Source organism: Equus przewalskii, chromosome 13, assembly GCF_037783145.1.
Source record: "Equus przewalskii isolate Varuska chromosome 13, EquPr2, whole genome shotgun sequence".
Taxonomy (NCBI): domain Eukaryota; kingdom Metazoa; phylum Chordata; class Mammalia; order Perissodactyla; family Equidae; genus Equus; species Equus przewalskii.
Window position 1 is genome coordinate 45,647,317 of NC_091843.1, and position 26,098 is coordinate 45,673,414.

Here is a 26,098-nt window from a genome sequence, read left to right on the forward strand (position 1 = left end):
GTCTTATTATGCTTATTACAAACATCTCTAGTTTCCATCAAACATTCGCACTGTGCTGTTTCTTTGGATCTTCAGCAATGTGTTTTCTGTGCGTCTTCCATGAGAATTTGCTGACGAGAAATGTACTCAGTTTGTTTTCATATTTTTCTGCATATCACCGTGACTATTTTTACTGCAGCAGGAAGAAGAACTGTTTCCCCAGTGGTATGTGGCTTTTTATTTTTGTCTTTCGTTATTAAGTAAAAACAATTCTAAACATTATGGTTATTTAAATTTAGTTAAGCACTGCCATGAGATTTGCATTACTTTAAAGATCACTGAAAGACTGTAGAGTTTTGGCTGCATGTTCTGGATGATCAGCTGTGATATGCTCAGCTGACAGTGATGGCCTTAAGCTATCATCAGTTAGTATCTTATGGCACAATATATAGTGAGGACGAGGCTACAGGACATGGATATAACTTATTTCAAATACTCTTATTGGCAATGTTAAATTATTTTGGTGTACTTATTTTAGAACAATTTTAAAATATCACTGTTTACCTCAAAACGTGGCTGATAAAGAAGAGGAAAGGTGTCAGAAACATCCAGCATATCCAACAGTGTAATTCTAGGCTATTTTTGCCCAGGAAAAAAGAAAGAGTTATGTCTATACTGAGACTGAATGAGATCCACTGGATTTAACGGGCCATCATGATGCAATCTGATTTTTCAGTAAGAATAGTGAGTTTTTGCTCTTTAAAATGAAGGTTTAAAATTGGATTGATAATCAAGTGGCTCCTGACATTAAAATAAAAAGAAAAGAAAAGAAAAATCCAAATACCCAAGTTAGCAGTGCTAATGTCTCACTGCTAAAGGGCTCCTTAAGCAAGCTATTGATAAGATTGCCTCTTTTTAAAATAGTGAATCTCAAGTTTCGTTGTGGAGCCTGGATACCTAAATGCTAGTCTAATGATAAATAAATACTTACAAATATTATTAGTAACCAGGCAAATGAGGAGACAAAGAATGAAAAGTCAGAATGTAAGGTATAGTAAAACATATAACAAAACCTAAAGATAGCATCTCTAGAACTATAAAATAAGTCACTGTAGAAACAAATCAATGTACAAAAAACTATTCTGACAAAGATTATACACCTCTAACAGACAAACAGGCCTTTGCCACTTTATGTAACAGGTTTACAGAAGGTACAAAGGAAAGAAAAATACTCTCAGTGACAACTTACACTCCAATTTCAGTGGTTAGTTCTACAGAGGTAGTTCATCATTTGTAAGGGTATTTCATACAGTTCCTCAGACAGCTCTGCCACTAGAATAAAGTCAATCTCCTGGGCATCTTTGCAAGGCAGGTGCATTTGCCAAGTTTACAGGGCAGTCTCAAAATGATCCTGTTCTACCCATCCTAATTTTGCCCCACACTGGTGAAAATGCATGGCCCACGGGGGTGAGTACGTTAGGTGAAGGAGAGTGATGAGGAGGCTGGATCCGAACTCTCATCAACTTTATGATACTGTCATTTATCTCACAGAAATCCTCGAGGGGAGAGGTTCTTAAAAGTATAGTGCCTGGACTGGACCAGGGTAGCAGCATCACCTGCAAACCTGCTAGAAATGCAAATTCTCAGGCCTCAGCCCAGACATACTGACTGAATCATTCCAAAGCGGGGCCCAGCAGCCTACTTTAACAAGTCCAATAGGTGATTCTGATGCATGCTGAAGTTTAGGAACCATTGCTCTAAGAAAATATTTTCCTTCATAACATTTATTAAATACCTAAAGTCGTCATCAAAATGTTCCCATAAATTATACAAAAGCAAGATTTAGCCACTGGAAACAACTTTACGGGTAGCAACTTACTTGAAGTATTTAAATATTTCACATACAAAAGTGAATAAAGAGTAAAGTAACAAATAATCATGTACCCATTACCCAGCTTAAGAAAATAAACGTTACAAACACACATCAAGCACCCTATATATCCTTCTCACGCCCTCTTTGTATTCTTCCTATGCATTCCATTACTTAGGTGTAATACATATAAATTTTTAATTTACATATTTAAAAGAATTTATAACATCTTCACATTATTCATATCCTTTTTTTAACTTGCTATTTTTCCTTAATGCTTTTTGTGTTTGTGGTTTATGTATAGGAACTTTTTAAAGGAACTACGTATCATTTTTTTTCACCACTGTATAAAATTCCACTGCATGATTATGCTATAATTTTCAATTCTGTGATGGATGGCTGTTGAAGTTACTTACATTTCTTTTTCACTATTACAAATGATGTTGCTATGAAGTTTCATGCAGTCTTCTTCACATGTGTGAAAGTTTCTCTGAGGTACACACTTAAGAACGGAATGTCCTAGGATATCCACACTTTCAAATTTGCAGGACATTGCCCGGTGCTGTCCAAAGTGGTTTAATCAACATTACTACAGCAGTTCAAAGATTTCCAATTGCTTTACACCATTTTTAATACTTGAAATTGCAGGCTTAATTTTGGTCAATCTGATGGGTACAGAATAAAATTGTATTGTGCTTTTTTTTCCTTTTGTTGTTTAGGTTTCCTTTTCTTTTATATTAAATTTACATTTGCTCCCTTTTCTGTTTCTCTTATTGATTTATAGTATTTTTTTATATATTCTAAACCATATTCTTTTGCTGGTAAGATGTTATCTTCTTTTGGTCTGTGGCTTGCTTTTTCATTTTCACGTTTTCTTTAGAAGCAAAAGGTTTTAAATTTTAACTAAAAAAGACCTTATCTCCTCCTTCATATTTCAACTTTTTGTGTCTTATTTAAAAAATTCTTCCCTAGCCCAAGGTCATAAAATTATTCTCTATTTTCTTCTAAAACTTAAAAAAAAGTTCTTTCAAATTTAGGTGTTTAATTCCTCTGGAAATGGTGGTTGTATCACGTCTTTATAAGAACCTGTTATATTATTTTTTCACATGGATAATCAATTGTCCCAGCCCATCCTTTCAATGCCACCTCTGTCACATATAATAGTAAATTTTCCATATGAGTGACTCTATTTCTTCTGTTTTGTTCCACTATCTAATTATCTATCGCTACTTTAATACCACAACATCTTAATTACTATGGTTTTATAGCAAGGCTTTCTATTTGCCAAAGCAAGCCCACTCCCCGTCCTTATCATTCTTGAGGATTGCCTAGGCCATTCTTAAGTCTGTGCTTGTCAAGTTTTAAGAAATACAAAACAGAAAGGGCTCAGCCGAGAGCACCGGGAGCCTCCACCTCTGCTTAACAAAGCAGCTCCATATTTAACACAGTGAATGGGCTTCTGGGTAAGCTTTCATTTGAAGAAAGGGGTTTCTATAAAAATAAGTTGGCAAACACCGTCTCAACCCATTTACTTCTCCCCACAACCTTTAGGGCTGGCTGAGGAAACTGAGTTTCAGAGAAGTTAAGTAACTTGCTCAGTCCAAAATCCATAATAAGGAAGTTGCAGGGCTAGCATTTAAACTTTGGACTAATTCCAAATCCCATATTCTGACTACTCTGCCATATGCAAAGCTGAAAGAGAAGTCTAAGTTGAGTACTAGTAAATAAATAGTGAGAAATACAATAAGGAACTAGAATTTTTCAAAAATTACCTAAGGACTACCATTATTTAACACTCTTAACAAAAACCCCAGTGAGATGCAGCAGGGAGTGAACGGGAAATATCTTAGAGAAGGAGAGAAATAGGCTACGATAACTGACAAGTAAGTTCTTCACTGTCAGCCAACAGCACATTATTTCTACAGTCCCTGAAGCTCTCAATTATGCAAATCTTAGTAGTCTACTTTAATAAAGATATTTAAAAAGATTTACCATTTGTTTTAATATAAAGAATGAAAAAGTTTTTAAAAGCTTGTGCAAAACTAAAATGTAGTCACGTGAAAGGAATAATAAATTTACCTGCATCAAATACTGAGCACCTTCTCTCAAGTCATCTGCATGTACTGGAGCATAAAAAGCCTTCATTTTGTTTTTAATAAGCCATCGCTGATATTTGGTTTGATCAATAGACATTTCTTTCATGGCTTGTCTTCGAGGGCCCTTTAAGGTGAAAATATTAATACTATCTTTAATTGAAAGGTAATCTATTCCACATTTATAAAAATCATCCTGTTATACGGGCTTAAACAAAGTGCCTAAACATTGGGGTGGGGGACAGAAGTGTAATAACAACATTTCGTTTTCATGTCAGTGAATTCTTTCTAATACTTAAGATTATGAAAAGATAGGGTTGATGGAACAGTTAAGGCATAGGGGGTGCCTGTAGAAGGGAGAAGAGAAGAAGAAGAAACAGACTGAAAAATGAGTAAGAAGCTTTTGATACTAAGTAAATGAAAGAAATTAGAAATTATTGAAAACGGAAAAGAGATTATGCAGAGAAAAATAAGAGCCTTCAGTTTTTCTACAGAAAGTTTCCCAGTTTATTTTTCGTTTGTCCCAAATGTCTGAGTTATTAATTCTCAGTAACTTAGAAATAGCATTGAAAAGCACAGAGCTATATAATATAAACGTACTTTTTCTTCATACTTCTGTTAAATGATGAAATAACAGAAGAAAGGAAATGAGCTTTTTTAACTTACAATTCTATTTTGATCCTTGCAAGCAACACATAAAATATGTTATACACAAATGTATAAAGCAAAAATGTAAAAATAAGTTTAAGAGTACATCCTAATTAAGCACGAATAAGCAAAGGAAAAACACAATTTATCTTTCCCAGTAGGGAAATTGGCCCATTTGTAATTTCTTGTGCCCAAGACTCCAACTTGAATTGATGAACTTTAAGCTAAACTAGAAAACCCCACAGGTCCTAAGTGGGGTCAGTGTCTCAATGTGTCCCTCTACACCACCCCCCCCCCCCCACACACACAGACACACATACACAGCTTTGACTTTGCTGTACAAGTAGTGTAGCAGGAGCTGGGACATGAGGCACACAACATACACTTCTAGCACCAAAATAAGATGAACGATAGAGCTTGGGAGAAGAGCTAATCTGACAAATAAATATTCTCATGTCTTATGCAGAACAGATGATCCATCATCTAGTGACTGTTTCCAATAGGCAAGATGCCAAAAACAGAAAACTACTTTTGGATAAAAGTTTACCACTATTTTTAATAATGTTCATACTCATGGTTAAAACAAAAATGAATGGGCAATTAAAAGCATGTGAACTTGAAAATTCAGCATTCATTCTGCTCTTTTTGTATAACAGATACTACATATTTACCACGATTTGTCTACCTCCTCCAAACTCTTTTTTTCTGGTAAGTAAATGTTCCCAGGACTTTATGAGAACTATTAATAAGAAAAAAAAAGCTGAATTTCATTTGGGCTCCTAGTTACCAAGAAGCTATTTTTCTTAGCTAAACTGTTCTATAAGACCAATGTGGTTTGCTAAAATCCTACTCATAATAAGAAAAATGATGAAGATGCAAAATTCTTATCTTTTTACAAATGAGGTTTTGAGACAGTTTGGAGGCAAAAATATTTCAAAGAAAATAACTACCATAGAAAAAAACCCAACATGGGCCAGCCCCACAGTTAAGTTTGGCACACCCTGCTTTGGCAACATGGGTTCAGTTCCCAGACGTGGACCTACACCACTTGTTGGCAGTCACGCTGTGGTGGCAACCCACAAACAAAATAGAAGAAGGCTGGCACAGATGTTAACTCAGGGCGAACCTTTCTCAAGCAAAAAGAGGAAGATTGGCAACAGATGTTAGCTCAGGGCAAATCTTCCTCAGAAAAAAACCCAACAAAACCTCAATAGATTTATCTTGTCAAATCATTTCAGATCTAGAAAGTCCTACAAATTATAAAGTATACACCCAAAGTGAAAAATATTTTAATATAAAAAACTAACACTTACCATATGTACATGACCACAGATCATCAAACCAACATTTTTTGTGAAATCATGAACAAGATGAAGTAAAGCTGGCCGTGAGTTTGGAGCACCCGTCATAACAAGACACTGTGGCCTAATTTAAGATCAAAAAGAAAAACAAAATTTGAGAAGTTTAGGTTTTTGGTAACATGGACATGATTTTAAGCTAGAATATATTATTAAACTAGAATCTCCTTTATACAAATGTCCTCAAGACACAGGCCACAGGATTCTCAGAGAAGATGACTTTTAACCAGGGTTTCTTGGTACATGAAAAGTACAGAAACAAAACCTTCTTGGAACAAACATCATGCCAACTGTCCTTCTAAAATAGGCAAAACTATACATCAAGATTCTGGTAGTGACTCCAGAAAGAAATGACCGTGATGGGTAGAAAACAGGTAACAACTGTCCTTCTTCTAAAGGTCATAATTCCAGTTCTTTCAGAGTTCACAAAACTGCCTGGGAGCATAGCCTTGCCCTTATGTACAAAACAGGTCACTTTCTTTCTTAGCTTGATCACATCATAATTACTTCTACTTTGTAATATCAGCCGTCTCTAAACCAGCTTAATGACTGTTGTCATATGAGTAAAACCACCTATGGTGAAGAAAAGATTTCTACCTGAACTAAAAGTTTTCTAATTAATTATGGTGAAAGCCAAAATTGAATTTAATTGCCTCTGCAAACACAAGACAGTGGCATGACTTTCATATATTCTTAACTCTTGATTTTTGCTGACTAGAAATGTAAATCAATCTTACTTGATGAAAAAATATTCAGGTATCCATTTTATAAGTTCAAACAGACTAGCAAAAATCCTTTAAAACAAGAATTTACATAATTAGAACAAACTTTATCAAAAAGCAAATAGACTAAAAATTCTGACTTAACCACTAAATTTTAGGGTAGTTCCTAAGCTATACTCATAAAATAAGCATGAAAACTGAATAAGGACTTTAAAAAAACTAACTTATTCAGAATGTTAGCAAGCTATCTGAAAAACCAATTTATGTCTGGGAGAACTGCTTTGGCAATCGAACATGAAATTAAACTCTATGGCCCTGACTCCTAATAGTCCAGTCTCCTGTCTGAGCTTTAGTAAGTTACATGGCTCCGCAGCTAGAGATTATATTTCCTAGCCTTCCCATCAGCTAAAAGTGGCCCCCTGACTGATTTACAGCCCATACGATGTTCCTATTGCCAGGTAATGTCCTTTAAAAAGGAAGCTGGCCAACCTCCATACTCTCCTTCTGTTTCCTGTAAGCTAGACCAACGATGTGGCGACTGATGATTTCAACCACATGGACAAAAACACCTCCTAGGGAATGGCAGACTGACAAGATTCAAGCAATGTGAGACATGAATGACCAAGTGCAACAAATCTGCCTACTTGCCATGAACTATCCATTTACCTCTGGAATATCACACAACACTGATGGCCTGTCTTGTTTAGCCACCATATTTTTTCAGCTTTTTTGTTATGGTAGTCTAACCTACACTTGAACTAATATAACCTAGTACTCTGGGAAATTAACTATAGCCCCTATTTTTACTAAATAGTGAATATACTGGAAAGGCATAATTTGGTATAGTTTTATCATACCAAAAAAGGTATATACAAAATATATTAGGGATGACTGAGTAATAATGACAGGAAGTGAATATTTGCCTTCTACGATATTGTGATTTAAAAAAACTATATATATTTGGTCATCCAGATGATGGAAATATATTTCTCAGATATACTTGGTCATCATCCACAGTTCCTGGCTCCTGTCCTCAGTTTGTGAAAATGCTTCAGGGCCATGTGAAATGGGTGTCTTGTTTATGCTAAAGAAGGTTGTCAGGAGAACCAGCCATGTGATCAGAGGACTGGAACTTTCAGCCCCACTCCCTGATTTCCAGGGAAGGGGGAGGCGGGGGCTTGAGGTTGAATCAATTGCCAATGGCCAGTGACTTAGTCAATCATGACTACATAATGAAGCCTCCATAAAAACCCAAAGGACAGCCTGTTAGTCCCTTTTTTCAGAGAGCTTCCACATTGGGGAACCAGAACGTCTCCAGGTGCCATGGTGCCCGGCTCCAAGCTCTACAAGGACAGAAGCTCCTTTGTTTGAGACCTCGCCTTAGGTAGCTCTTCATCTCTGTTGATTTGTATCCTTTGTAATAAATTGGTAATCTAGTTAGTAAACATGTTTTCTTGAGTTCTAGCAAATTAATCCAACTCAACGAGGGAGTTGTGAGAACTTTGATTTATAGCCGGTGGGTCAGAAGCACAGGTAGCAACCTGGGGTTGTGATTGGTGTTTGCAGTGGAGGGCAGTCTTGTGAGCTTGAGCCCTTTACCTGTGGAGTCCGATTCTGTCTTTGGGTAGATAGTGTCAGAATTGAGTTGAATTCTCAGACACCTTGCTGATGTCCATGCACTGCTTGCTAGTGTGGGGAAGCTCGTGCGTACATGCACGCGCACAAACACGTTGGGAAATGGGCCAAAGAAACTACAAGATCTTCGTTTTAACTCCTTCCTCAAAAATCTTTATGGTATAACTGGATTTTTCAAGGCACAAAACCACGATAATACGGGGAACAAGAGAGGTCACGATAGCAATGAAACACTGAAAGCCAGAAAGCAGATGGAAAAACAAGAAAGGAATGACAAATCAGGAAAAGGCTAAATCCTAAATGAACACAAGAGAAAGTTGTAAAGGTACCTGATTTTACACCCAAAAATCACCAAAATGGCTAGGAGTTAGAGGCAGTAGGTGCCTCTGAGAGTGGAAGGGGCAATGTGTTAAACTAAAATAAGAAGGACTGACTTAAAGTGTGCAAAACAAGCAACCAGACAAAACAAATCATTTTGATCACCATGACGGGGAAACTGTCCCGTTTCCTCCCCAATCCTGTTAGGCTAGGGCTTATTACTGCCCAGAGAGGGCCTCTGGTCTGGGAAACTCCAGCAACAGCTGAGGGCAGGAGTAGCTCCTTAAACAGGGTAGTTAAAAGAACATTCATATGCTGAATCCTGAGATCTCTGAGCTCCTTTCCCACCTGACTCTTAGAACTCTGGTAGCCAGGATGTTATCAACAAGCAAAAGATTAAAAGATTCTTTTCTCAGAAAATCTAATCAAATCAAAAGAGCAAGCCTTTAAGACAACTTAAACTTCTGAAAGAACCAGCAAAGCCACATTAATCTACATTAAGGGCTTCAGGGACAAGCCCCACCTACCAGCGCAGCACTTCCATCACAGATGCTTCAGACCAGGCTAAATCTAAGAACCCAAACTAAAGAAACAGGAAATGATGAAAAAGACACTTCAAGGAAATAGAAATTACAAAGTGAAGTCTTTCAGCAAGCTTGGTGAAGGCCAAGATAGTGATAAATAGAAAGTTAAACATTAAAAAAAAAAGAAAGAAAGAAAATTATTGGCTCCAGAGATAACAAAAAAGCTGTACAGGAAAGAAAAAGCAATCATAATTTATTACATGGCTCAGGTCTGAATCATGTTTAAAAAGTCCTAAAAACATAAATACCAAAACAGATTTAATCAAAATGACGACATAAAGCTATACTTGGAGGATGGGGTGAAGGGAAAGGTGCATGTGTGTTGTGGGTGCATGTAAATGAAAGACTCCAATGGATAACGCCTAAAATTAAAAATCAAAAAGTACAGCAAGGCAAGCATGTTGTTTGGGAATATGAACTACTAAACGAATCAGGTAAGAGTTGAAAGTGGTTGCCTGTGGTGTGAGAGAAATAGGGACATGAGGAGTGGAGCAACTACTGATTTTCATGATAAACCTAAGTTTTCCCTTTTTAAACTATGTTCATGTATAATTCTGATAAAAATTTAAAAAACCACATTGGAATACTTTTTTAAATGTTCCCATCATTACAATAAGCCAAAGCAACACGTTTTTATTGATGGCCAATTAACTTTGACTCAGGGTCATACTCTCAGTTCTGGGATACAACTTTTCACATTAAGGAGTGATTTCTATTTTCTGCCATACTTGGCATCAACTATCCAAAATGTGCTGAAATTAAAGGTTTCCTCCCCAGCTCTCATTCCTTTCTCCTTTTTAAAGATTGGCACCTGAGCATCTATCGCCAATCTTCTTTTTTTCTTCTTCTTCATCTTCCCAAAGCCCTGCAGTACACAGTTGGATATTCTAGCTGTGACTGCCTCTGGTTGTGCTATGTGGGACACCACCTGAGCATGGCCTGATGAGCGGTGCCATGTCCACGCCCAGGGTCCAAACCAGGGAAACCCTGGGCCCCTGAAGCCGAGCACACAAACTTAACCACTCAGCCACGGGGCCGGCCCCTTATTCCTTTTTCTTTTCTCAATTTCTCTCTATTCCAAAGCTGAAGATCTGTGGGCTCTGGGAACCTTTCATTCTAGAAAAAGAAAGCAGGGGGAGGAGGATCCAAAAGACTAACAAAAAGAATACACAGAGACTTTTCTTCCTAGGAGAAATTTGGTAGATCAATTCTTTTCTGGTGCTTACTCACTCTTTAGGAATTCTTTAAAAAACATTTTCCCTTTTGGTTTACTGACAAATATGGAAAATATTTCCATGTTTATTGTGCAGAAGCCAATGAGAGATGATTATTTATGACTACAGAAAAATCACCTGCTCACAGCCAGGATTAAGTGAACAACATGAGAACGACTATTTAATGACCTAGTTTTAAAAAATGAGCAGCTTACTTTCAACCACGTATAAATAATAATTTATAATTTCTAAGACTCTATATAAGTAAGTAATATTTCTGGATTTAGACAAATATATATCAGTAGAGCTTTAATAACTGAATCTCAATTATTAGCATATTAAATTAAGGAATAGTTTAAATTGATGACTGATTATTATAAGAAAAGATATTAAGTCATTTATTGAGGAAAATAGTAATAAATGCTCTTTACTCTAAAGTATTGATTCTGGGGCCAGCCCTGTGGCGGAGTGGAGTTTGAGCACTCCACTTTCCCTTGTTTGGATTCCAGACGTGGACCTGGCATCACTCATCAGGCCATGCTGAGGCAGCATCCCACATAGCAAAACCAGAGGCACTCACGAGAACATACAACTATATACTGGGGGACTTTGGGGAGAAGAAAAAAAAAGAGAGTGGCAACAGATGTTAGCTCAGGTGCCAATCTTTTAAAAAACACATAAATGAATAAAGCATTGACACTTTATCGCTAAAACTGGTTTCCAGTTAGTCAATGATGAGAAAAGAAGCAACTAACGTGAAAATATTCAGTGCCTTAGTAAAACTACAAAATAAGGTATGTCAAAAATCTTTATGAATTTCATACTTTGTGGTTATACAGTAGTTATATAACTTCAATGGCAACACAGAGAAAGAACTGTTCCCTTTAGGATACTTACCATTTAAAGTCTTCAAATTAGAGACCTCTAAAACTTTCACAACATTTTTGTAAGGTAGATGATAATTTATCTTTGCAAAATTTTGATAACTAATAAACCTCAACTTTGCTTTTGAATAAACTGCCAAGTCCAAACAAAACACAAAACAGTGTTTTATGCTTTTAGAGAACCTTTCATGAAATATTAGCATATGAAAATTTTACAGAACAGTAAGTGAAGAATTGTCACCTAGGACAAAATGTTTCTATGTTACCTAATAGCTCACCTGAAGTTTTTCACATGGTCTTCCACTCCAGAAAGACGAATCGAATGCTGCAGGGCATTCAAGTAAGTCAGGGCTTGTGTAGAGGATCCCCAGTTCACATCTGCAGGAAGATAGCGTTCACGAAGCAGAACATCAATATTAATAAACAATCATTAACCAATTTTGAGACACATAGAGAAGTAAAAAGGGCTTTCATATTTAAAAAAGCCAATTGCTAAAACAAACTATTCTACTCCGAACTTACAATACTTCAAGTCCATAGCATGACATTAAGACAATGCTAATCTGCACTACAGTAATTACATTTAAAGCAGAAAGTATGATTTAGAAAAGACTGAGATGACAGGGCTGCACCCATGCTGTACATGCAACTCCAGAGTCTTTCACAAAGAAAACATTTTAAAATTATTGTTTATATAGCCAAAGGTCTAAAGGGAAAGAGAGAGATCTCTGATTGTTAAGAAGTACTATTTATAGTATTTAACAGTTTAAGCTATTTGAACAGGCAAATTTATTCCTTATTGAATAAACAGCCTGGACAATAAATGATGGTTTTAGACATTTGTTAATTTGGAGACTTAACAGGCATATTAGAGAAATAATTACTTCTAAGATGGTTAAAACAATACCTTCTTTGTCAATTTCACTTCTAAAGCTACCACTCTAACCCAAAACAACCTCATTGTTTTATATCTGCATTACAAAATCTTTCCTCATTGTGTAAAATGACTACACTGCAAACTACTCTTGTAATCTCTTCCTAATCTATTCTATTGGGCCAAAATTTTTCAAACCTTTCTCACTGAATCTTTCTTCTGTGTTATAGGTCACCATACTGAATACTGGATCAATCATCATATACTCTACCCAACAGTTATCAATACAACACATCCTAGGTAATCTTTAACAATTTCCCAGTTAACACCTGTTTGTCCAATTTTTCCTGTTACACAGTAAGCTATCAGGAAGATACTATGCTGTCTAGTATTTTGTGAATTGCTCAGTACTTACTACAGTAGGTACTAAGACCACAGTAGGTATTACATATGCTTATTAGGCTGGCAACTACTGTACGGCAAGTACAATCAAAGAATAATTTTAAAATATATTGAGTGCAACAGGATGTTAATTAAATAAATCTGTTACGTTTCTACACACAGGATTAGTTAAATTTATGGGTAAGAATGGAATTCCATAGAATAAAAAGTCTTAAAGTAACTGCTTCATTAAAACTACATGTATTTGGAAATAAACTATTTTAGGTTTTACACAAAGTTCCTTTCAAATATACAAAATATGATGCTTAGATATGAAAAGTAACAAAGAACTTCTACAAGTTTTCTAGCTTGAAATACTAAATAGAAAAGGCCACTGACCTGGTTTTTTGTAGGTAACATAAATATACAGCCCAAGGACTATCACATATGTTAGCAGTGCAGCCCACCAGTTAATGACAAACATCACTATGCAACAAAGAATTGCTCCAATAAGTGATATCCACATGTTGTAGTACTTGAATGCAGGACGCCATCCTAACAATAACAAGTAAAATACATAAATCAGTCACTCAGAAACCTCATCTGCTTTAGACAACGGTACATATGTATGCACAAAATATCTTTCTTTGTGGCTGCTACACTGAGAGGGCTTTAAACATTAAATATAAGGCTAATATATAACAGTAAAGTCACAGACCATTATTGATCACAATTTAATTTCACGATTCTTGATGATAGTGAAGAGGGAGGGTACATATATTTACTTCCACATTATTTTATCTTTAGTTCTATATTCAATAAACTCTCTTTAATGTATAAGTGTAAATCAACCAACCTTAGTGAACGCTGAAAACCAGACAAGATTTAAAAAGGGAACTTTCAAATTGAGTCCTCAACAGTGTGGCTTTACTTTCTTGTTTTTACCATGAGACATATCCATAGTCTAATGAACATACAAAACACTTCAAACAAAATGTTCTTGAGAATCATTAAAAATTCATGTACTTGCTAGCAAAACTAAAAATTGACTATAGAAACATATTTTCCCATTTGGGGAAGTAGTTATGAACTAAGCTCACTTTAAAAAATGTTGAAGACCATGTTTTAAAATTATCATTCATAGGTAGTTCTATAGACGAAAATATTATTTTTAAATTATTTCAATAAAATTTATATTCTTTTTTAAAAATTAAACTTTTAATTTTGAGACAACTGAGATTTACACAAAGTTGTAAGAAATAATATAGAGAGTCCAAGTCCACTTTAGCTAGTTTCCCCCAATAATATCTTGCAAAACAATACTACAACATCACAACTAAGTTGATATTAATACAGTCAAGATAAAAAGGAGTCTAACATAAGGATCCCTGGTGTTGCCCTTCTATAGCCATATTCACATCCACCTCTATAATTTATATTCTTAAAATAAAAATTGAAACTAAGATTAATGCTATTTTAAACGCTTTGAAGAAATGGAGTTATTACCAGTAAATTTCATGATAAAGAGCCCTTTGAAAATTCACTTAATTTCACTCAACCATACAGACAGATTGAGCATTAATGAGCTAATCCCACATATACTATCTTTTAAAATACGTTAAAGTTTTATTTTCTCTAAAATCAAAGACATTACCACATTTACGAAACTATTAAAAAATGTGAAATCACCTGGAGATTTTGCAAGTGATGCATGGAATACTGAAAAGTTGATCAATGCATATGATGCAAGGAAGAAGTTAGAGATAATTGGAGCAATAACATTCAGTTCAGCTGCAAAAGAAACATGAGGCATATTGAGTGACATACTAGACATTTCTTAGCTTCACAAAATTATGAATTATTTCAAACCTTTCGATAATAGTATAATGAATACCCCTATATCCACCATCCAGATTTAATGAATACTTACATTTTGCCATATATACTTCATATACTTTAATTTTCAGAAATCAACCCTTATGGACACAGTTGAAACTCCCTTTATATCTCACTCTTTCAAAGTTGGTCAATTCTTTCCAATAATATTATATAGTTTTACTACACATATATATAGTCCATAAACATTACGTAGTACTATTTTGGAAGTTTTAAAAATTACATCAATAACATTGTATATGTATCATTCTGCAATTTGATTTTTTCCATTTGCTATATTTGAGATTCACCCATATTGACATATGAAAACCAAGTTTACTCATTTTTTTACTGCTAAATATTATTCTGCAGTTTCATTCTTCTGTTGATAGGTATTCAGGTTGCTTCCACTTTTCACTACTAGATTTAATGCCACTAAAACATTCCTGTATACGGCTCTTTGAGTATATATGCACGTTTCTCTAGGGTATATAGCTCTAAAGAGAACTGCTGGATGAGAAACTTGACTAAATGTTGCCAACTTGTTCTCCAAAAGTAGTAATACCAAATATATACCTAGCACCATTACATGAGAGTTAGGGTCCACATTTGGTAGTACAATCAGACTTTTAAAAAAAGTCCAATGTCTTCCTCAGCATAGTGGAAGACCCATTAGCTCACCTGTAATCAGAAGCAAAAGTGCCAAAATGTGGATCAGCAAAGGCTCTACCTTGACGGGGATACTGGAATCCTTTCCCTCATGCTATTAGGATATTCGCGAATGGAGACTTAACGATGGTAATAATTCTAGCAAATATGTACTGAGTGCTATTATTTGCAATATTTTCTAAACACTCTTTCATTTAATCAGAAAGAAATTAACTTAGTATACAAGGCAAAGTAAGATTCTGTTTATAATTTAATAATTCAATGTTTAGCACTAATAGTATAAATGCACCAAAATCTACATTAGCACACCATTTATATGACTAACCAATTAAGATGAATCCAAGTGCTATTAAGAATGTTAAGATATAGCCACGAAGAGGTTCATTATTTTTCCCATAACCTTTAGCAAACATCTGGAAAGCTGGGTAGATGTTGTCTTTACATAGAGCCTAAAGAAGAAAAGTAAACATGAAAATGAAAGATGTTGAAACTAGACATACAGATTTGCTTACAGTTACAATTGGTTAATCAGGAATGGAACCCAAGTGTCTAATTCTTGGTCCTCTTTTTTTCCCCTGTCTCACACTGCTTCGCTTACAGACTGTATAGGAGATTCAAATATTTCAAGCATCAGAAAGGTACTTGGTTTAGAATACCACTGAAGTTTTCATCCACCTCACCTCACCACCGTGCTGAAATTCTTTTATGAAGAAGGAATCAGAGAAGCAGGAATAAAAATAAATTTGGAAGCTTGATCAGTATAACAGAGGTGTGACCAAGTCCAAATCCTAGACTTAAACCAGATAAAAATCCTAATTATAGAACTTAATCTCTTTTCTTAAAACATTACTGAGAAATGTTTTGAGAAATATATTCTATACCTTTACTGTACTAACTGGCTAAAACTACAACATTAAGAACAAAACTGCAGAATCAACATTTCATTTGTTTGATTTAGTAATAAGTATTTCCTACTCAGAATCAGCTATTTGTTTAATGCTCATTAAAGGGACATAATGTCTATCCTACTTATCATTATACCCTGAGTACCTAACACAATGTGTGGCACATATTAGGCATTCAAATATTTGTAACATAAAACATTTAGGTTGGCATTAAGCTAACAGGGACAAGATACTTTAACTCTTCTGATTTATGGTCGTGGATTGTACTCCTTATCTCTGATAAGACGTTATGAAAATTCATGCTAACAGAGTATGCAAAAGAAGCAAAAATCCATCACCACTTCCAGAAACAAAATTCAAAGACTATACCCTGACAGTAAGTAAATATACAAACGTTTATGTAAATATACACATTCACATTTATATGCATAAAATTAAATATAACAGTCTTGATATGTGTGTACATATCATATACATATTAGGCTGACAGAAGTAAACAAATAATTTGAAAATATTAATAATACTAAATTGAAATATATTACCTTACCCTCCCCTTTAATAAAGCTTGTACTGTGAAAATACTTACCTGAAATATTTTGGGAGCACTCACAAGGGATGCTAATGCAGAAGAAAGAGTGGCTGAAAAAATACCTGCAGAAATTAATGGTGCAAATCCTGACACCATGCTCATTACCTTAAAAAAAAAATGAAAAAATAAGTCTTACATGCAATTCAAAAAAGAACACAGTACTATATATCTTTATTATTCTAATAAAGGAGACTAACACTGGGGGAAATTTGATAATAATAATAATGGTTATGTGCATTACAAATGTCTGAATCAGATTTACCACTAACCCTTATCTTAAAAAAATCTTTTTATTTTGTAAAATTTCAGATACACAATGGCAGAGAGAAGAGCATACTGAAGCACAAGTACCCATCACCCAGTTTCAGCAATGATGAACTCAGGGCCAATCCCCACATTTTTATGAATCAAACTCCATATATTTCTTGCATAAATGTTTCAGTATGTTACCTCTACTGGGTAAGAACTTTCAAAAAATTTAACTACACAGACACTGTCACAGCTTAAAAACTGCATAATTCCTTGACAGCACCAAATATCCAATCAGCATTCAAATTCCCCAAATTGTCCCTCTTTTCTTGCTTTGGTTTGTTCAAATCAGGACCCACAAAACAGTTACACTTTACATTTGGTTGATGTGTCTTTTTCAAGGAAAGGTTCATCCTTTCCTTTATGTTTTACTATTTTCATGTCATTTCTCCTATAGAAACTTCACATTCTGGACTTTGCTGACTGCATCTCCACTGTGTTGTCTAACCTGTTCCTCCCACCTCTGTATTTCTAGTCAGCTGTTAGGCAGATCTAGATCTAGCTGGTAGTTAATCAGACTGAGGTACAAGTTTTCTGGCAAGAATATTTCCAGGAGGTATCACCTTCTTCTGTCAGGAAGGTTGTTTCTTTTTTTTTGATTTAAGATAGGCTGGTATTGTGGTTAAGTGTTTTTGTTTTTTTTTTTAAAGAGTCATTTTTTAGAGCCAAATGCAGAAATATTTCCAGCTGAAAGAATCTAAGTCTAGGATTTGCCTCTAAATAATCTGGGAAGTGGGGAGTTATAAATAAAAAAAAAAAATTAGCCATGCACTGATAACTGAAGAAGCTGCAAAATGCATACGTTAGGTACATTATATTGCTTTGTCTATCTCTGTACATGTTCGGACATTCCCCTATGATAAAGTTTAAAAAAAAAAATGGATTGATCACTTAGAGCAGGAGAAGACAATCAGATAAATCCAAATTGAGGGGCACAATACAAAATAATTTGCCTGGCCTCTTCAAAATGTCAACATTCTGAAAGATTAAAACAGGCAGGCTGGGGACTCCTCCAGATTAAAGGATTTTCAAATAACATGATAGCTAAATGCCACATGTGACTCCAGATTGGATCCTGGATCTGGGAAAAACAGCTATAGAGGACATTACTACTGGAAGCAGTGGGGGAATATGAACATGGGATATATATTTAGATAACTATTTCATTAACATTAAATTGTTTGAGATTATTATACTGTGCTTATGCAGAATGTTTTAAATGCTTCAAACTGATTGTCACCTTGTGATGTCTATAATTTATTCTCTTATGTTTAAGGAGAAAAAGAATATACATATATTCAAAGATAAAGCAAATGGGGCAAAATGTAAACAACTAATAAATATTAGTAAAGGGTAGCTACACAGGTGTTCCTTCTGCATCTTTGAAATTTGTCAAAATATAAAATTGAAGTGGAAGAGTTGTCTGATGGATTCAGGCACTTCCAGCTTGATCTATCCCCTATAAATTTCACCAGTAGTGAATGATGATCATCACCTAGATTCACTGCTTCATTAGTGGAGATTTACCTTTCATTTATATTGACCAAAAACAGGCCAAGTGAGACCAAGGAGGAAATCAGGTTTTAAGCTGTTTATGACTATTACACATTTGACTGTAATTTAATACTTTAAACCAGATATAAAGTTAGCTGTGGGCACAATGTCTGGCTAACATACATCAGCCTGGCTTTGTGTGTACATAAACCACCTTGTTTGACTGACTTGTTTCTCCCTGTATCTTTCATAAGACTTAGGGTTAAAAACGAAGAATATATTTAAGTGTTTTAACAAACATGAGCACTGACTTCTCTGAGAATCTTGGGGAGAAAAAAACTTGAAAAGATTTTTTTATTCAGCCTCTTAATAACAATTCAGTACTTACATATATGCCATACGCTTTTCATCATCACTATTTTTCACAGTTATTAATGCTAGACTATCTAGCATTGACAACTCGGTCTTTAGGGAAGGAAATTGTAAAGGACAGATAAGGTGGGCCAAGATAAAAATGAGCAGACTGAATTTCAGCTATATATACTTATCAGGTAATACAAAATCGCATGCCTGTCTGTAGTGACCTCAAAGTTAAGTAAGCAAATACAGGAGATAAATGAAGAAAAAAATGGATAACAAAGAATATGATATATTGCTGTATTAAGACAAAACTGACACCAGCAGCATTACATATAACCTTTCACCTTTCATATTTTGAAGAAAAAATTACATTTTCTCTTCTTCCATCACCTCTGAATTGAGGTAAGTAATGCTCCATGCTTAGCATCTGTAAACATTATGCTTCTAGGATCTGCCAAGTTTCCTGTTTTCTAGTTATGTATCTATCCAATAATCTATACATTTCCCACCATTTTAGTGTAAAATATGAGTAGCAAGGATAATGATAATGAATGTAAATAACTGCAACATCAGTGTTGTCCACAATATAGAGTGAAAACAAGAAGGATAAAAAAAAAAGGTGGTCTTCTCTCTACTAAGGGAGAAAAAAGACAAAAGTCTAATTAAAGGTAAAAAAAAACGTTGCAAGTAATATGAACAGCGAGATTTTGTGTGGGAGATGTGTATGTATGCTGATGATTTAAGGTTCAAAAAGATCTTCATGGAACTGAGTCTCCTGGAAAAGCAGGCAGATTTGGACACATAAAAAGAAAAAGCAGGTACATTCCAAGCAGAGTGAAGCACCAAATAAAGGAATCACGTAGGGTAAGCATGTGTGCATTTATACGAACACACACAATGATGGGAATTCAGTCTGAATGGAAGGCAGCGGGACCTGAGTTTGAGTATGAAAGGCTTTGACCGACAGAGCAAAGTAGTTCACATTTTGTTTATTAAGCAACAGTGAGTCAAAGGTTGCAAAGGACATTAAAAGGTAGAAATATAATAAGAAACATAAGACTATATATATAATATTAAAAATTTAAGACAAATAAGGTGATTCAAATCACTTTTCCTCCTCAAATATGAAAAGCCAATTGAATGCAAAACAGCATCACAAAGTGTGGCATTGTACAGATTTCATGATGGAGACTCTGACTTTCATGTTTCTCAGTTATGTTCTATCCACCATTCTTCATTCTCCAAATGACAAGCAATTTACATTTTTGCAGGATTTTTTTCCATTTTGTATCACTTTACAAAGCATTTTTAGAAATTTATTTACTTAAATTAGAAACACAGCTTTATGTATACCAAACTCCTCTTTGCTTGAACTGAGTCCATACTAGATTTGATAAAGATGAACACTTTTGTATTTTGAGGCAACACCACAGAACTCTGATTGGCATTTTCAGTCACTGGGCAGAGATAAGCATTTGTGTCTTTCATACACAATATCAGTGTCAGAATTGGCCTGCATCATTAGCTGGACATGAATACTTTCTTTCATTTCTATGATTTTGCCTAGTCTTGTGACAAGAAAAAACAAACTTCTATTACATAATTGGGCTCAATATTTATAACCATTGAAAGTGCTGTCAATTGTTTGAAACAACAGAAAATACAAATAATGTCATTAAAAATTTAAGTTATAAAATTTTATTGTAAAATTTAGATATTCTACATAAAATTTATATGGCTCTGAAATAAATTAAGTCCTCAATATATTCTGTTTATTATGTTTACACAACACTGGCAAAATACTAGGAAGCAAAAGTTTTCTTTTTCATTTTGAATTAGTAGAACCATCTACTCTACAAATTTCCCACAGAAAGTTTTAATCTCCTGAACGGACACCTTTGTGTTCTTTTCTTTCTAGCATCCTGGGAGTTATCAAGCAAGTCTCAAGATTATCTTCCAAATTTTAGTAATTCCTTCTCCCCTTATATAACCTTCTCTCAGTTTCTAAAAACCCATAAACTTTTTAAATATTTCATTTTTCTTTCAGTATCTTATAGAGGTTATAATAAAAAGCAGGACTGATATTCTCCAAATACTTGAAAAGTAATACTAATCTTTACACAGTTCTTATGTTTTAAAAGTTCACAAACTTTCAAGTATCCATTAAGAATTTAATTCTGTTGTTAACTAGTGGCTTAGCAGAGCATGACTATATGGGCCATATCTAATTAAATAACACCATTGATCCTGATCAATACTTTTTAAAAAGGGTATTTTTCTACAAAGCAATTACGGAGATACCTCTAATTAGAAAACTGAATTCACTTCAGTTGTGGATTTAAATTGTTCAGAATAAAAATGAAATACTTAGGTGTAAATCTAACAAAATATGTACTGGACTTGTATTCTCAAAACTGCACAATGCTGATAAAAGAAATCAAAGAAGATCTAAATAAATGGAGACATGTATTGTGTTCACGGATTGGAACATTCAACATAGTTAAACATGTCAATTCTTCCCAAATTGATATATAAGTTTATGCAATTCCTATCAAAATCCCAGCAAGACTTTTTGTAGATAAACATAAGATTATTCTGAAATTCATATGAAAAAGTAAAGGAACTAAAATGGCTAAAACAATTTTGAAAAAGATTAAGTGGGAGGAATCAATCCACCTGACATCAAGACTTACTAAATAACAATAGTAATCAAGATGGAGGTAGAGGTATAGACACAAAGATCAATGGGACAGAATAGAGAATCCAGAAACAGACCCATCAAACATGACCAGTGAGATGCTTCTGATGCTTCCCTGCTTTCTGAAACAGTATACTACATATATGTACTATATATTATACTGTATCATGAAAGTGTTACCCTAGGGGGCCCTTTTGCTCTTGACCGGCTTCCGATTTTACCCTTTCATATTTTTCTGTTTGCCCAATTCGTTATCTATAGGCTTTATTAACAGATACCTGGGTATAAAGTAACAACAGTCCTCCCTTCTAAGTTACTGCTATACTCTGAATGGTTAGATTCGATAGCAGTTTGACCTCTAGATAAATATAGAATGTATAATATAAATTTGATGCTCACCTGGAAGTTGTTCATTAGGCCATAGGAACAAGGATTGCTTTCACAAGATGAAAAGTCAAAGTTTAATTTGCAGGCTGCAGAAGTACAGTTTGTAAGCTCTGTTACAATAGTGTCATTAACGTTCCCAGTGGCATCCCGAACAACACAAGAACCTGAAGCACAAGTGACAACGAGAACAAATAATATAGCTAACATTTATATTCATTTCAAACTTATATATACTCATGAAGAAATTATGATACTGACTGTATCTATGCTTGCTTATAACAGCATACACTGCATTTACAGTTAAGATAGTTTTACTTGGAACAGAATTTGGAAAGCATCATGGTTCCTAATATTTAAGTAGTGAAAATGAACCTTATGAAGAGTAGTGTTTACACATAAATACTTAAAAGCCTTGTAAATATAGTCGTGGAAATGGTATTTTAGAAAAACTATTTCCTGGCCTATTTGGATAAGATGGCCTTAGCAAATATAAAAACACTGTGTTGAAACAGTTCCAAATGGCAGAAATGTTTTCCTACACTCATGTATTTTATATTTGAAACATACCAAAGATCAGACTTCAGGTAATATCAATCTTCTGTGAAGGCGAACAATTTGAATATTAATAAATTATAATTCTATTTAAAACTTTGTCTCAAATTAAGTCTACCTTGATAAGAAAATACACAATATTGAGATTTGCTTAAAAATAACACATTGGGCAAGGTGAATGGGTATAGATGAAATAAGATTAACCATGTAGTGATAATTCTTGATAACTTTTTTGAAGCTGGGTGATGGTTATATTGAGCTCATTAGAACATGCTCTCCACTTTTGTGCAAAGTTGAAAACTTCCATAATAAAACATTTAAAAAGTTTTCTTGGAAAAAGAACTTCATTATTTGGAATAATATATGATGCATAACTAACAGTAATTACCGTTTCCTGGATTTCACAGATTTTTACTTTTGAAGCACTTTAATGCTACTGTCTCATCATAAATGACGTAAAAATTATAGGCATTACAGCAAAAACTGAACAATAAACAGAAAATAAACATTTGAAAGGGAAAATATTTTAATGACTAAACAGACTAGCTAAAGTTCTTCATTTTTAAACTTCTTCATCTAACTTTCAGAGCTATATTTGCAAAACCATGTTTCCTTTCAGGTACTTCTGAAACCACTGAGCGGGGAGGGGATAGCAGAGCCCTGTCTAGCCCTAGAGCAGGCACGCTTGTGTGTGTTTTGTATTCCGATGTTCTACATCAGAATTGTTACGGGCAAAGAGGGTTCCATTGCTTTAAACTAGTTACACAACTGCTGGCGCAGAGGTGATCTTTCTTGGCCCAGATACTGAATATCAGGAAGAACAGGCTACTCCCATTGCTCTAAGGGCTAGCGTAGACAGAATGAAATGAGCATAAGGGTCAGCAGTTGTCAGAGGTCAGAAAAAAAGAAAATGTTTATCTTCAGTAATCAATTGTTTTCCAATTTGAAACATAATCAGTTTCATCATTTGTTAAATTAAAACGAAATTTTCCTTATTTAGCCTATGTACAAGGAATACAAGCATGCTAAGAACTTTTGGGGAAACAAAAATATGCTATGCTTATATATATAATTCATTTGTTTTTTCAAAATGAGTTTCAGGGATTTATGTACGGATTATAACGATAAATGAAATCCAAATCATTTGTAAAATGTTAATTTAGCCCACCTTGATAATATTAACTATTAGCATTTCTAACTCTTGTTGAGTGAAATTTCAAAATTACATTTACGCAAATTAGCAGGAGAATTAGTAAAAACAGTTCTGTCATTACCTCCTATACGGCAAAAATGAAATTTTCTTACTGAAATACTATGAAAACCTTATACTCTGTAGTCTATGAATTTGGAGTTTGTGATTCTTTAGATTGGGATTAAACTAAGATTTACTCTTGTAGTATGCTTAAGACATTTAACTGTGAAATGACTTTTAGAGTTTAGACGTTAAAAACAATGCTTACACTCCAAGAACGCATGTTTTCTGGGTAAAGTATATAGTTTCATGAAAGTATGATAAACCCAAGACAACTGATCTACAGTGTATGCAAATTATATGTAAATCAACAGTTAAATTTTTTTCTAAACTAGAATGTTTCAGTTAAAGAACCTACTATTATAAATAGCCTTTAAAGACTTTATTTAAAAAAAAAAAAAAGCTTCTCTCTGCCATGAAAACAATTCTTTTTTTTTTTTTTCCTGCTTTATCTCCCCAAACCCCCCCCAGATACAGTTGTATATCTTAGTTGCACGTCCTTCTAGTTGTGGGACATGAAAACAATTCTTTAGAGCAAGCGCCAGTCATCCTTGGTAGCGAAATCTCTAAGCTTTGATTCCCTCATCTATAAAACAGATTTAGAGACTGGTTGACCACTTAAGTCCTTTCAGGTTCTAAAATGCTATGATTCCATGAATGTAATAAAACAGTTTAAAACCATTTTCATTCAATTTAGTAAGACTTTTAATTCAATGTAGTATGCCCTATTCATTGAAATCAGTTTTTGAGAAAAAATGCCACGCATTGCTTAATGGCCTTGAAACAATCTTCATATAGTAAGATTACATGAAAATATGAAATTATCACCATAAATGAAAACATTCAAAAATTTGTAAAAATAAGAGTGAAATGCATTTACTTCTACATATGAATTACATTTTCTATAAAGACATCTCAGTAAAATTTAAGAGTTTGCAGATAAGATTTGACATAATTTTCTAATTTACTATAATTAATAAAAATCCTGGAGAAAAAATAATAGAGCATTTGGTGGCTTAGACAATGTCTAAAATCAATACTAGTTTACTCAAATCTATTTTTGAATTAAAATATGCAACTCTGTATCTTTTTCTTGAAATATTTCTGAATTTAAAAGTTAGAAATATCATGTCACCAAAGTAAGTATTTATAGTATGTACATCACGAAATTTCTGAAACATATAAAGAAATGTAAGGCATTTACCTACAGATACGGCAATTCCTATGTAAACCATCGTAGTAATTAAAATGGCTAAAAGTGTTCCTTTGGGTATGGCTGACTGAGGATCCTAGAAGACAAGAAGACTTTTTTAAGCCTATTTTAAAAAATAACTATATGTATAACATGTTTTATATACAATTGATACAGTACTTTATAATACTTACTGCAAGATCACCTGAGATATTTGCTCCCGCCAGAATACCAGTTGCAGCAGGAAAGAAGATGGCAAATACAGAAAAGAAAGTCTCTTCCTCTCGAAAATCTGGTCCAAAGTTCTCATTAAATATTTCAGCTGTAGGAATAAAATATTTTTGACAATTAATTGATAGCAAATTAGATCATAATAATTTTAGATCAAGAGTAAGTGGTATGTATGATTCCTGGCTTTTCTTCAGTTCAAGTAACTGGTAAATCCTTGAGTATGTCCTAATGCAAGTATTGGTGTTCCTCTTTTCTTACATGAGGGAACAGCTTCAAACCAAAATGATGATTTGACCTGGGTCATGCCCTAACTATCTTGTATACCTTACTAATTATGTTTCACACACCTCTAACTTGATTGTTATCACCAGTCCAAAGGTAAATTAAAGCAAGGATAAACCCCTCAATCATAGGTCAAAGAAACAAGAAAGGAGGTAGGAAGGCAAAAGGAACATCATACTGATCTGAAACCATTTTATTTCCTCACATCCAACTGTATGTCTGTACAGCTTTCTCTGTTTCCTAGTGGTGACTGTTTTGAGGCTATTCATCAGGCTTCCAGATAACTGTAGCTAAGGCAAACTAGGTAAAGGTCCTTTCCATTTAAACAATAACAAAAGCTTCAATTAGTCCTACTGTTTCCATCCATTTTGACAGGCTCTGACACTGAACCAACCAATTAACTGTCATTTATCCACCCATCCATCCATCCATCCATCCGTCCGTCCGTCCATTCAATATTTGAGTATCTACAATGTGCCAGGTCCTATACTGGAGCCATCTAGTATCTCAAGATGCTTAGAGATACAATAGCAACTAGATAGACATGGTTCCTACCTTCATGGAACTTAAGAGACTCAACGGGGAGCTACAAACCAAGTAAATAAAAGAGGTCATTACAAATAGCAATAAATGTACTGATGGAAACAAGGTATGTGATAAAGAAAGAAAGAATCTAGAGAGAATATAATCCAATGTGGTTAGAGAAAGCTAAAGAGATGTAATTAAGGAGATAATACTTAAGT

General features: G+C 34.3%; 1 protein-coding gene across 2 annotated transcripts in view; it reads right to left on the minus strand.

The window, feature by feature from the left end:
• Positions 1-26,098, minus strand: part of SLC12A2 (solute carrier family 12 member 2) — a 103,862-nt gene that overhangs the window by 22,841 nt on the left and 54,923 nt on the right. For both annotated transcript variants that reach the window (XM_008530066.2, XM_070571255.1), the window contains exons 8-17: positions 25,037-25,164; positions 24,855-24,939; positions 21,859-22,010; positions 16,596-16,703; positions 15,430-15,553; positions 14,250-14,351; positions 12,960-13,115; positions 11,584-11,683; positions 5,904-6,015; positions 3,929-4,069 (exon numbers count right to left, since the gene is read on the minus strand). In XM_008530066.2, the coding sequence (XP_008528288.2) occupies positions 3,929-4,069; positions 5,904-6,015; positions 11,584-11,683; positions 12,960-13,115; positions 14,250-14,351; positions 15,430-15,553; positions 16,596-16,703; positions 21,859-22,010; positions 24,855-24,939; positions 25,037-25,164 (1,208 nt within the window). The remainder of the gene's footprint in view (positions 1-3,928; positions 4,070-5,903; positions 6,016-11,583; positions 11,684-12,959; positions 13,116-14,249; positions 14,352-15,429; positions 15,554-16,595; positions 16,704-21,858; positions 22,011-24,854; positions 24,940-25,036; positions 25,165-26,098) is intronic.